General features: G+C 51.4%; 1 protein-coding gene across 1 annotated transcript; it reads left to right on the plus strand.

The window, feature by feature from the left end:
• The first annotated feature begins 7,854 nt into the window (after positions 1 to 7,854).
• On the plus strand, positions 7,855 to 8,765 carry RAP2B (RAP2B, member of RAS oncogene family). The gene has a single exon (XM_029067919.2). It carries the CDS (start codon positions 7,876 to 7,878, stop codon positions 8,425 to 8,427), a length of 552 nt encoding a protein of 183 aa, XP_028923752.1. The 5' UTR covers positions 7,855 to 7,875; the 3' UTR covers positions 8,428 to 8,765.
• The last annotated feature ends 5,235 nt before the right edge of the window (positions 8,766 to 14,000 follow it).

Genomic DNA, 14,000 nt, shown 5'->3' on the forward strand with positions numbered 1-14,000 from the left:
CCAATTGCAGCCTGGGTTATGCTTAGGAAGAAGTGCCTCTATTTCATCGATCTTGCCATCGACCTCTCGCCCACCTTCTGCCTCCAGCCTGGAAAGCACCCCCTCCTCAAATCTGACAATTACTCTGCCCTCCTTCAAAGCCTTATTGAGGGCACGGCTCCTCCAAGAGGCCTTCCCTGACTGAACCCCCCATTCCTCTTCTCTCACTCCGTTCAGTGTCGCCCTGACTTGCTCCCTTTGTTCATCCCCCCTCGCAGACCCACAGCATTGATAATAATAATGTTGGTATTTGTGAAGCGCTTAGTGTGTACAGAGCACCGTTCTAAGCGCTGGGGTAGATACGGGGTAATCAGGTTGTCCTACGTGAGGCTCACAGTTAATCCCCGTTTTACAGATGAGGTAACTGAGGCACAGAGAAGTTAAGTGACTTGCCCAGGGTCACACAGCTGCCAAGTGGCAGAGCAGGGAGTCTATCTCTGTAATTTACCTATTTATATTAATGTCTCTCTTTGCCCATCTAGACCGTAAGCTCATTGTGGGCAGGGAATGTGACCGTTTATTGTTGTATCGTGCAGCCCCACGCGCTTAGCACGGTGCTCTGCACACAGCGCTCAATAAATACGATCGACTGACTGAATGAAGTGCCAGTTCTTGGGGCCTCCCCACAGCCTTTCCTGTTCTGGTGCTTGGGTCTTGGCCTCTCCCAGACCATCCAAACTGGGACCAGCACAAACTGGCCGTTCAGCTATAGACCGGGATGGGTCGTAATCAAAATCCGTTCAAAGCAGTTGACTAGAAGCAATCGGTACATTCCAAGCGCTTAGTACAGTGCTCTGCACATAGTAAGCGCTCAATAAATACTATTGAATGAATGACAGCACTTCATAAGTGCTAACTCTGTGCAGTGCACTGTTCTACAGGCTTGGGAGTGTAAAAGAGAAGCAGCGTGGAGTGTAAAAGAGAAGCAGAAGTAGAGAAGCAGCGTGGCGCAGTGGAAAGAGCCTGGGCTTGGGAGTCAGAGGTCATGGGTTCGAATCCCGGCTCTACCACTTGTCAGCTGTGTGACTGTGGGCAAGTCACTTAACTTCTCTGTGCCTCAGTTCCCTCATCTGTAAAATGGGGATGAAGACTGTGAGCCCCACGTGGGACAACCTGATTCCCCTGTGTTTACCCCAGCGCTTAGAACAGTGCTCTGCACATAGTAAGCGCTTAACAAATACCAACATTATTAAAATAAAGTTGATGGACTTGCCCCAAAGCTCCAGGGAGAGGAACGCCCTCCCTCCTCAAATCAGACAATTACTCCCCCCACTCTTCAAAGGCTTACTGAAGGCACCTCTCCTCCCAGAGGCCTTCCCAGACTAATATTAATAATAATAATTTTGGTAGTTGTGAAGCGCTTACTATGTGCAGAGCACGGTTCTAAGCGCCAGGGTAGATACAGGGTAATCAGGTTGTCCCACGTGAGGCTCACAGTTAATCCCCATTTGACAGATGAGGTAACTGAGGCACAAAGAAGTGAAGCGAATTGCCCACAGTCACACAGCTGACGAGTGGCAGAACTGGGATTCGAACTCATGACCTCTGACTCCCAAGCCCGTGCTCTTTCCACTGAGCCACGCTGCGTCTCTAATTCCCACTCTTCCTCATCTCCCTTTTCTTTCTGTGTCACCCTGACTTACTCTCTTTGCTCTTCCTCCCCTCCCAGCCCCTCAGCACTTACGTCCATAGCTGTCATTCTGTTTATTTGTATTGATGTCAATCTCCCCCGGCTCTAGACTGTAAACTCGGTGTGGGAAGGGAATGTCACTGTTTATCGTCGTACTGCACTTTCCCAAGCATTGAGTGCAGTGCTCCTCCCGCAGTAAGAGCTCAATAAATACGATTGAATGAATGAAAGGCGACAAAGAGCACAAAAATTCCGCCTGCTGCTCCTCCGGGCTGCGGCCCTTGGAGGAGAGGTGCGAAAACTCTGGCTAGGACGAGGAGAAGTTGCACTGAGCAGTAATGGGAGTCAGAGGTCATGGGTTCGAATCCCAGATCTGCCCCTTGTCAGCTGTGTGACTGTGAGCAAGTCACTTCTCTGTGCCTCAGTTCCCTCATGTGTAAAATGGGGATGAAGACCGTGAACCTCACGTGGGATCACCTGATCACCCTGTCTCTACCCCAGCACTTAGAACAGTGCTCTGCACGTAGTAAGCACTTAACAAATACCAACATTATTATTATTATTAATAGTAATGCCTCATGGCATCCATTCCGGGGACGTCCCCACATTCTCTAGCAGTTATTCAATCTTCCCTGCCACGTATCGCACCAACTTCAACTTCATTTGCCCGAGGTCACACGGCAGACACGGGGCAGAGCCGGGATCGGAACCCAGGCCCTTCCGGCTCCCAGGCCCGCGCTCTATCCGCTGAGCCACGTCATCCCACCGGTACCTCAAACTTAGCATTTATTTTTTACCCTATTTATTCTGTTAATGAGATGTGCATCCCCTTGATTCTATTTATCACGATAACGTGTCAGCTGTGTGACCGTGGGCAAGTCACTTAACTTTTCTGGGCCTCAGTTCATCCCCATTTTACAGATGAGGGGAGACTGTGAGCCTCACGTGGGACAACCTGATAACCCTGTATCTACCCCAGCGCTTAGAACAGTGCTCCGCACATAGTAAGCGCTTAACAAATACCAACATTATTATTTAACGTTGCCTTGTTTTTGTTTCGTTGCGTTTCGCTTTGCTGTCCGTCTCCGCCGATTAGACTGTGAACCCTTATTGGGCAGGGATGGTCTCTATCTTTTGCCGAACTGTACCTTCCGAGCGCTCGGTACAGTGCTCTGCATATAGTAAGCGTTCAACAAATACTAAAGAATGAATGACCTTGAGGGTTAGAGGGGGGAAAAAAAGAAAAGTTTAGTGCCCGCCAAAGGTCATGCAATGAATCCCGGGTGGGGCTGGGAATCGAAGGGAGGTTTGAAGGTTGTTACGTCTTAGACTCCTCTCTCTCTGCGTTTGAAGGTTGTTACATGGTAGACTCCTCTCTCTGTGCACAGATCCCACGGATGAAGGTAACCTCCTTCCCTCTTCCCCTGAGCATGAGAGCGATTGAAGATAAGAACACCGTCTCGTCCCTCCTCCCCTTTTAGCAAGGGAGAAAGGCTGGGCCCGGCCTCGCCCCTCCTGTCGAATCGAGGGAGACTCGGGTCATGTCCAGGCAGGTCCCTTTTACCTCCCAATGAGTAACAGCCTCCAGCCAAAGCCTCACTCTTCTCCCACCCCAAACCAGGGACACAGAGGGAGAGAAAAAGAGAGAGCTGAGAAGCAGGTCGAGGCAGGGCTCTCTCTCTCTCTCTCTCTCTCTCTTCCCCGGGCCTGGAGTTAGCGGACTGGCCGGTTTTTTCCCGCCTCCACTTCCAGGGAATAGCGTTTCGAGGCTGGGATCTGCCCCCGCGAAGGGCAGGAGGAAGGGCTGGGGCCGCCCTCTCCCCCCTTTTCATTGCCAGGGAAGCCGGTCCCCCGCCCGCCCCAACTTCTCGCAGGGAGGGGAGGGACGGGAGCCGAGGGACAGGGCGGAGGGAAGGGAGAAAGGAGGGAGAAGGGAGGGAGAAGGGAGGGAGAAGGGAGGGAGAGAGAGAAAAGAAAGAAGGGAGAAGGGGGGGGGGTGGGGAGAGGAGGGGAGGGCGGGGAGAGAGAGGGGAGGGGAGAAGGGGGACAGAGGGAAGAGAGGGAGGGGGGCAGAAGGGGGAGGGGAGAGAGGAGGGCAAAAGGGGGGAGAGAGGGTGGAGAGAGGGGGGCAGAGGGAGAGAGAAGGGGAGCAGAAGGGGGAGAGAGGGGGGCAGAAGGGAGAGAGAGGGGGGCAGAAGGGAGAGAGAGGGGGGCAGAAGGGAGAGAGAGGGGGGCAGAAGGGAGAGAGAGGGGGGCAGAAGGGAGAGAGGGGGGGGCAGAAGGGAGAGAGGGGGGCAGAAGGGAGAGGGGGGCAGAAGGGGGGGAGAGGGGGACAGAAGGGGGGAGAGGGGGCAGAAGGGGGGAGGCAGAAGGGGCAGGGGGAAGGGGCAGGGGGAGAAGTGGGGAGAGAGAGGGGCAGAAGGGGGGGAGAGGGGGCAGAAGGGGGGAGGCAGAAGGGGAGGAGACGGGGGGGGACAGAGGGGGGGAGACAGAAGGGGGGGAGACAGAAGGGGGGGAGACAGAGGAGCAGAAGGGGGAGAGAGAAGAGGAGAGAGGGGGCAGACGGAGGGAAAACGGGGGGCGGGGGGGGACGAGAGAGAGGAGGGGATAGGCGGGCGAAGAAGAGTCAGAGAAAGAAACAGCTGTGCCCCCTCCCCCCCCCCCCTTGATCTCTATAAATAACCCGTCCCACGTGGAGGAGACGTCTCAGCCAATGAGGCGGGCTGCTGGCGGACGGGACCTGGGCGGCAGCCAATGACGGCCGCTTGGGGGCGGGGCCGGGGGGAGGGGGAGGGCGATGCGGGGCAGGAACCCGGAGGCGGGGGAGGGGGCGGGGCCGCGGCCTACTGCGCAGGCTCGGCGCCGAGGACCCGTTCCCGGCACGGAGCGACGATCCGCTCCGGGGTTTGGCTCCAGCCGAGGGGGGGGGGGGGGGGGGGAGGGAGGATGCGGACGGGCCGAGGCCGGCGCAGCTGGGGAGCCGGAGGTCATGGGTTCGAATCCCGCCTCCGCCCCGGGTCAGCGGGGTGGCCGAGTCACTTCACGTCTCTGGGCCTCAGTTACCCCATCTGGAAAATGGGGATTCAAACTGTGAGCCCCACGTGGGACCACCTGATGACCCTGTACCTACCCCAGCGCTTAGTTCAGTTGCCGACTTGTTCATTCCAAGCGCTCAGTCCAGTGCTCCGCACATAGTAAGCGCTCAATAAATACTATTGAATGAATGAATGCTCTGCACATAGGAAGCGCTTAACAAATACCGACATTATTATGATTATTACTATGGGATATTACCCTATTTATTTCGTTAATGAGATGTCCATCCCCTTGATTCTATTTATTGCTATTGTTTTTGTCTGTCTGTCTCCCCCGATTAGACTGGGAGCCCCTCAAGGGGTAGGGATTGTCCATTGCAAGCGCTCAGTCCAGTGCTCTGCACATAGTAAGCGCTCAATAAATACTATTGAATGAGAAGTCCATCCCCTTGCTTCTATTCATTGCCATTGTTCTTGTCTGTCTCCCCCGATTAGACTGGGAGCCCGTCAATGGGCTTTGTCCATTGCAAGCGCTCAGTCCAGTGCTCTGCACATAGTAAGCGCTCAATAAGTACTATTGAATGAATGTCCATCCCCTTGAATCTATTTATTGCTATCGTTTTTGTCTGTCTTCCCCGATTTGACTGCGAGCCTGTCAATGGGCTTTGTCCATTCCAAGTGCCCAGTCCAGTGCTCTGCACATACTAAGCGCTCAATAAATACAATTGAGTGAGAAGTCCATCCCCTTGCTTCTATCTATTGCCATTGTTCTTGTCTGTCTCCCCTGATTAGACTGGGAGCCATTGCAAGCGCTCAGTCCAGTGCTCTGCACATAGTAAGCGCTCAATAAATACTATTGAATGAGAAGTCCATCCCCTTGCTTCTATTTATTGCTGTCGCTTTTGTCTGTCTCCCCCGATTAGACTGGGAGCTTGTCAATGGGCTTTGTCCATTGCAAGCGCTCAGTCCAGTGCTCTGCACATAGTAAGCGCTCAATAAATACCATTGAATGAATGTCCATCCCCTTGAATCTATTTATTGCTATTGTTTTTGTCTGTCTCCCCCAATTAGACTGGGAGCCTGTCAATGGGCTTTGTCCATTCCAAGCGCTCAGTCCAGTGCTCTGCACATAGTAAGCGCTCAATAAGTACTACTGAATGAGAAGTCCATCCCCTTGCTTCTATTTATTGCTGTCGCTTTTGTCTGTCTCCCCCGATTAGACTGGGAGCTTGTCAATGGGCTTTGTCCATTGCAAGCGCTCAGTCCAGTGCTCTGCACATAGTAAGCGCTCAATAAATACTATTGAATGAGAAGTCCATCCCCTTGCTTCTATTTATTGCTGTCGCTTTTGTCTGTCTCCCCCGATTAGACTGGGAGCCTGTCAATGGGCTTTGTCCATTCCAAGCGCTCAGTCCAGTGCTCTGCACATAGTAAGCACTCAATAAGTACTACTGAATGAGAAGTCCATCCCCTTGCTTCTATTCATTGCTATCGTTTTTGTCTGTCTACCCCAATCAGACTGGGAGCCTGTCAATGGGCTATGTCCATTCCAAGCGCTCAGTCCAGTGCTCTGCACATAGTAAGCGCTCAATAAGTACTATTGAATGGATGTCCATCCCCCTGAATCTATTTATTGCTATCGTTCTTGTCTGTCTCCCCCGATTAGACTGGGAGCCTGTCAATGGGCTTTGTCCATTGCAAGCGCTCAGTCCAGTGCTCTGCACCTAGGAAGCGCTCAATAAGTACTACTGAATGAATGAACGAGTGAATGAATGATCTCTGGGCGGGCCGGTCCCCTCCCTGGGCGGCCCGGAAAACCCGGAGCGGAGGATGCGGAGGGGAAGGGGGGCGGAGCCTCCTCCTCCCGCTCCTCCTCCCGCTCCTCCTGCCGCTCCTCCTGCCGCTCCTCCTCCCGCTCCTCCTCCCGCTCCTCCTCCCGCTCCTCCTCCCGCTCCTCCTCCCGCTCCTCCTGCGGGTCCGGAGCCGGGAGGCAGCCGGGCCCGGGCAGGTTCAGTCGGCGGGCGATGGGGCCGGGACAGCCGGAGACCAGACACAGCAGGGAATTCGCACCCACCACCCCACGGCCCGGACAGCATTAACAGCTGCAGCAGCGGCCCCGCCGACTCCCCGAGGTGCTGGTGGCAGGGGCAGCTGGAAGACCAAGTCCTTGCAGCAGCTGCAGCGGCACAAGTCTCTCTAGCAGGAGCAGCAGCAGCTCAAGCCCTTCTAGCTGCAGCAGCAGCTCAAGCCCTTCTAGGAGCAGCCGCACAGCCTCTCCAGCGGCAGCAGGTCCAGCCCTTTTTACAGCAGCGGCAGCACAAGCCTCTCTAGCAGCAGCAGCAGCAGCAGCAGCTCAATCCCTTTCTGCAGCAGCGGCAGCACAAGCCCCTCTAGCAGCAGCAGCAGCTCCAGTCCTTTCTGCAGCAGCGGCAGCACAAGCCCCTCTAGCAGCAGCAGCAGCTCCAGCAGAAGCCTCTCTAGCAGCAGCAGCGGCAGCACAAGCCCCTCTCGCAGCAGCAGCAGCTCCAGCCCTTTTAGCAGCAGGGGCAGCAGAAGCCTCTTTAGCAGCAGCGGCAGCACAAACCCCTCTCGCAGCAGCAGCAGCAGCAGCAGCAGCTCCAGCCCTTTTTGCAGCAGCAGCAGCAGCGGCTCAATCCCTTTCTGCAGCAGCGGCAGCACAAGCCTCTCTAGCAGCAGCAGCAGCAGCTCCAGCCCTTTTTGCAGCAGCAGCAGCTCCAGCCCTTTTTGCAGCAGCAGCAGCAGCGGTTCAGTCCCTTTCTGCAGCGGCAGCAGCAGCAGCTCCAGCCCTTTTTGCAGCAGCAGCAGGAGCAGCAGCGGCTCAATCCCTTTCTGCGGCAGCACCAGCCTCTCTAGCAGCAGCAGCGGCAGCTCCAGCCCCTTTGGCAGCCGCAGCTCCAGCCCCTTTTTGTCTCTTGCAACAGCACAAGTCCTCGCAGCAGCGGCAGCCCCTCCAGCCGAAGCCGCCGGCCGGCGGCTGAATGCAGGGCACCGAGCCCGAGTGAGGTCCTCTCCGGCCGGGGGGCGGCCGGGAGGAGGAGGGCGAGGGAGGAGGAGGGAGGGGAGGAGGGTCTGCCGCCTCCCCTCCCCCTGAGCCTCCCCCCCCCCCCCCCAGGACCGGCGGTGGGCAGAGGTGGCAGGAGGAAGGGGGCCATGCGAGAGTACAAAGTGGTGGTGCTGGGCTCGGGCGGGGTGGGCAAATCCGCCCTGACCGTCCAGTTCGTCACCGGTTCCTTCATCGAGAAGTACGACCCCACCATCGAGGACTTCTACCGCAAGGAGATCGAGGTGGACTCGTCCCCCTCCGTGCTGGAGATCCTCGACACGGCGGGCACCGAGCAGTTCGCCTCCATGCGGGACCTCTACATCAAGAACGGCCAGGGTTTCATCCTGGTCTACAGCCTGGTCAACCAGCAGAGCTTCCAGGACATCAGGCCCATGCGGGACCAGATCATCCGCGTCAAGCGGTACGAGAAGGTGCCCATGATCTTGGTGGGCAACAAGGTGGACCTGGAGGGCGAGCGGGAGGTGGCCTACGGCGAGGGCAAGGCCCTGGCCGAGGAGTGGGGCTGCCCCTTCCTGGAGACCTCGGCCAAAAACAAAGCCTCCGTCGACGAGCTCTTCGCCGAGATCGTCCGGCAGATGAACTACGCCGCCCAGCCCAACGGGGATGACCAGTGTTGCTCCCATTGTGTCATCCTCTGACCGTGCCACCCCCCTGACCGTGCCACCCCCCTGACCGTGCCACCCCCTGGCCCGGTGGGCAGAGGGGAGCCGGAGGGGGAGCAGCCCGGGGCCTGCGTTTCGCAGGAGCCCCCTCCTCCCTCCCTCTGATTTCTCTCTCTCTTTTGGAGATGCTATTGCTTCTTGCGAGATTGGAAACGACTTTGCACTGTAGTAGGCTCCCCCCCACGCCCCCCTCCCGGGGAAGGCCTGACTGGCGGGGCGGGGGGTGGGAGGGAGGGGGCCCGCTTGTATCGAACATCCGAAAGCTGGGGTGGAGATGTGGCTTTTTTCAGCATGTGCGTTTCTCGTTGATCCTGTAATTGTTGCGGTTTTTTTTTTTGTTTTTTTTTTGCCCCCGTGTTCAGTAGGCGTTGACCGGGGGGGGGGGCGGGAAAAGTTTCCAGCTCCAAGAAGGGGGGACGGGGGGGCCGGCCGGGAAGGCCGGGCCTAACGACGCTTTCCAGCTCGGGGGATTTAAGTTATTCAGACGGGAAAGCCCGGAGAAGCCGATGAAGAAGCTGAAGAAGCCTCCATGCACCCACTCCCACCCACCCATCCACCCACTCCCACCCATCCACGCATCCCCACTCCCACCCACCCATGCACCCACTCCCTACCCATCCACTCCCACCCATTCATTCACCCATCCACTCCCACCCACTCACCCATCCATCCACTCACCCACCCACCCACTCCCACCCATTCATTCACCCATCCACTCCCACCCACTCACCCATCCATCCACTCACCCACCCACCCACTCACCCACCCATCCCCATCCACTCACCCATCCACTCACCCATTCCCCCCAGCCATCCACTCACCCACCCCCCCATCCACTCACCCCCACATCCACTCACCCACCCATCCACTCACCCCCCCATCCACTCACCCCCCACATCTACTCACCCCCGCGTCCACCCACCCATCCACCAGGCCTGGGCTGGACACTTTCAGAGGCTGTTCCTCTTCGGCCGGCTTGCAAAAAGAAAAATTAAAATAAAGGCAGCCCCCCCCCCACTCCCCGTGACTGATTGTGATTCTGAGCAGTTCTATGCAAAGTTGGATTATTGTTACAGTGTATCCAATCTGAAGTCTTGCACACCTGCAACCGGGACGATTAACTCTGCTGCCAATACGGTGTGGGGTGCCAGAGAGTGTCTGCTGATATTTGTGGGGGGGAAAAAAATCTATTTTGTTTACCTACTGTATCAAATGGGAGTCTGTGGGAGAGCGGTAGTATTTTTTTTTTTTAATCAGCTGTGAAAAATGTTACAAATCTGCACATTTTTGTTGTTGTGGGTGCGTCCTTTTTATTTTATTTTATTTTTTTTTTGGTTGGCAATAACTGATTTTGATGACTAGCTCTTTAAAATGCAGTACAAAGACTTCCTAAATGTGATTCAGGGGCAACAGCAACCCTGCGTCTAGAGTGCCTTCAAAACTCAGCTGTTCCAGCCGGTGCCAACCTGTGAAAGTTCCACAAAATCCCATTCTCAGCTACTCCCTAAATTACTTCACAGTTTCAAGAATCCTACTGAACAAACCAGGCCCAGGGGCCTGTTGTTCGTGAAATGTATTTCTTCTTTTTCAGTTGAGCCTTTTCAGTGACAAGTCCACGATTCACGAGATTTTTCTGGCGTCCTTTAATTCAAATTTTCAGGAATTTAAGCCCTTCTGCCCCTCCCTCCTGCCCCTCGTTATTTTTGTTCTCTGTCGTAGGGTGTTCTGCCAGCCAGCCAAGAGCAAAATTTTAATGTTGTGATGTACCAAGAAAATTCTGACTAATTGTAATTTTAATTCAAACCTGCGTTTAATAGTTGTCTCTTCATTTTAAGACTTTTAATACAAATGCCTTTTTAAAAAAAATGAACCCCGAAATCCTGTTTGTGTTTTTGCTTTATGTCCTGGAAGAACAAATAAGCCATCGAGGCCAATGTGAAAGTGCTTTACCACATCTTGAGGAAAGTGGGAAGGGGGCGGTGACAGAAGTGAAAGAACGAGGATAAGACTTGGATATGGCTTTCGCGTCTGATGACTGTGAGAATAAGACAGAGCGATACCATTATTAAATCTTATTCCCCTGGAAACCAAAGTCTTGGTCTAGTAAGTAGGGATGTGAACCACGTAATTACTGCAAGGATTTTCTTAGTTCCTGGGAAAATCTGGATTAACACAATTGGAAAGAGTGGGCTCTCTCTCCCCCAACGCGCTCCCCTTTTTTTTTTTTTAATTTTGTGACTTATGTAACTCAAGGCTCTCCCTGCTGCCCCTCCCCCCCCCCCAGATCCTTCAAATTATATCAACCAATTTTTAATTTTTTTTTTCTTAATGGATTGGGTTGGGACAGGACCACACCCACCTTGGGGTTTTGCTTTGAAAATGGGCTTTCTGCTGATTCAAAGAGAAGGCCAGGCGTGTCATTGTAACTACCACTAGAACTGGTAGAGCAGATATGACTTCATAATTGCTTCTGAGGATTTTTCTTTAAAAGACACTCTTTTTGAAACAAGGATTCATAAATCTCTGTACTCTTTTGAGGAAAGCTTAATACCAGTAACTTTATAATTGCAGTGGTACAGTTGCAGTTTAATTTTATAAATGGAGTGTTTTTCAAAATGGGTTTACAAAAGAGGGGGCATTATAAAATATCCCTTTAAATCAAGACTATTTGGTGGTGGTTTGGCCTAGTGGAGCAAGTAAAGGGTCATAATCCAGATTGAGACAGTTTTTTGCCAAAGTTATGTATTCATTAGACATTGTAGGCTAAACTAAATTATGGGCCAGGAGTTTAAAATTATCCAGGTATAAACTTTTATAAGCTGTATGCTTGTTTCTTAGACACCTCAGACATGCAGCTTCGTAGATGCAGTTTGCAGATTGAATATCGAATTGAATGCCCCTTCCTCTCTCCCTTCCTGGTTTCCTCTATTTCTTTGTACTTCCAAAATGAACTTAAGTCCAGCTGTTGAATCTATTTTTATTTGCTCCCAACTTGGACAAATTAGGGAAAAAAGCTGTCTTGGGAATACATATGTATATGTATATTATATGTATACACACCTTCGTGGCAGTGCTTGGATTTGGGCACTCCAGAGTCATCACCTATCTGTTTTTTTTTTCTGAATGATAAAGTGTTGAGGAGTGTTTTGTAGGGTCTTTCAGGAGCTGACTCTTCCTCAAATCTTTAAAAAAAAAAAAAAAAAAGGTCCTCAATTTTGAAGATTGAGGGCTGTAGGATTTACACCTTGCTTGAGGGAACTCTGGAGCATAAAACATCATTTGGTTTCAGGCATGGATTAAAACAGGATTCCTTTTTGAAATCTATGGAAGTTTTTAGCAAAGGGGAGTTTATAAGAGGACAGTTGCAAGTAAACTATTGTTTGTTTAGTTACTAGTTTCCCACAGAATTTACTCATTGCATGCAGTTGAGACCTTTTTTACACTGGGCCTTTTGGAAGCTCTGACAGGATCTTTCTGTGGTTAGCCGAGAAACTGTAGCTATGAATTACTTTGGCTTACTGTCTCCTACTGCTGCTCTTGAAAGAGTGGAGAAACTTAGGCAGATGCTTTAAAGATTTTTGAAGACTAGAGTTAGATTTTTAAAGGAGGAATGGGTTACTGGAAAAACTGACCTCTTATTAGCCCCAAGACATTCATGTGATAAGAATGGAAGTGTTTGGAGTAGATGGTTGGTCAGCCTTCCTCTTTCTGTGAAAAGCATTTTAGTGGATCATGAGAAATGATGGGAAGTTTAGCTCTAGGTGGAGTGGCGGAAGCAGTGGGCCAAAGAAGGGATCTGGGCAAGACGGCCACCTGTCAAAATAGAAATTGGGGTGGAAAGCTTTAGAGTGTAAAAAAACGACTCTAAAACCTGGCTCCTGCTGTTTGCCATCAGCTAGACCCTGTGGCCCTTGACTCATCCTTGTCAGGACTTCACATCACTTTTCCTTTCTCTCACTATCCCCCCCTTAGTATCCATAATCATCTTAACCCAAATATCAGGACTAATGTGGCTTCATTCTAAGATTTCTGTGCCCGGTCAAGGCATCTTCCCTCTGCTCAGAAAGAATTATTTGTGAAAATAACGTGAAACTCAGGAATGCTTTTTGGAGTAATAGTGCTTTATATTCATAAAATGCTATGTATCTTCTAAATTATGAATGCAATTCTCCAGATTTGTAAATGTTTCATAACCAGTGCTTTACATCCTTATTTAGCAATTAGGCAATAGCCTATGCCAAAGGTAAAAATGTTTCTACTCTCTAGCTGATGAAACTGCTGAAGACAATTTGTGTGTTCTGTCCAATGAAGGGTTGTAGGAAGAAGCCAACGTTCTCGGGTGGAAGCGTCTTAGTTGCGTGAGTTTTGGGTTCCTGTTCTCAAAGAAAAATTCTAACTAAACAAGAATTTTCACTTAATGACTCCTCTCCCACTGAATTGTCACTCAAGTTGTCTGAGTGATAAACTGATGAAATGAGAAGGTGAAGTCAAAGCAGCAACTGACTTGTGGACTTTTTTTGCAATATGCTGGGCTCATCTTATTTGCCACAAATTGTGAGCACTATTTGGGGTTAATGGGTCAAAGAGACACTTCCATTTGAAACTTGAGTCTTAGAATTTTACCAAATATGCTAAGCCCTATTTTTTTTAGCTGGGAAATACTTTAGAGAAGCAGTGTGGCTCAGTGGAAAGAGCATGGGCTTGGGAGCCTCAGGTCGTGGGTTCTAAACCCAGCTCCACTGCTTGTCAGCTGTGTGACTTTGGGCAAGTCACTTAACTTCTCAGTGCCTCAGTTCCCTTATCTGTAAAATGGGGATTAAGACTGTGAGCCCCACGTGGGACAACCTGAATACCTTGTATCTACTCCACCGCTTAGAACAGTGCTTGGCCCATAGTAAGAGCTTAACAAATACCGTTATTATTATTATTATTATTATCATATTAACCCATGTGGGACCTAGCCTAAATGAGTTGCCCAAGACTGTGTAGCCAGTCAGTACAGCAGCCGGCACGAGAGTTCCGTTTTGAAGTCCTCTTCTCTGAGCGAAAGCATATGTTTCAAGGAGCTTAAATATATTTAATGCTTTAGTTTCAGAAATGCAATTTAAGTTGTTTTCCCCAATCCCTGAGATCTGGCCCTCTGGTTCCATTGATTAAAACAGAAGATGGTGACTTTTTTTGAGAGGTCACCGTTTACGTAGGCATTGAAGATGAGCAGCACCAATTCTTTTTTTCCCCAATTTCTGAAAGGAGAAACATTAAAGGAATTTGTGCCTTCCCCAGATTGACCTTTTATTGTTTGTTTGGCTTTAACACTAAATGGTTAACAGTTTTTGTTTTCTTACTGCCTAGAAAAGGTTTTGTTGAAGTGGGGGTGTTAATGGATTTATAGCCATCCAGGATATAGTATCCAGATGTGTATGGATAGAAGTGAAAGAGACAACTTCTGCAGCCAACTTTCCAGAAGCTACACGATTCTTGATGTTCACTGTCATGTGGTTCACAGTGGTCTGTTTTGGGAAAAGAGTATGTGTGCCTGGGGCTCTGTC

The sequence above is a fragment of the Ornithorhynchus anatinus genome, chromosome 1, assembly GCF_004115215.2.
Source record: "Ornithorhynchus anatinus isolate Pmale09 chromosome 1, mOrnAna1.pri.v4, whole genome shotgun sequence".
In the NCBI taxonomy this organism is placed as follows: Eukaryota; Metazoa; Chordata; class Mammalia; order Monotremata; family Ornithorhynchidae; genus Ornithorhynchus; species Ornithorhynchus anatinus.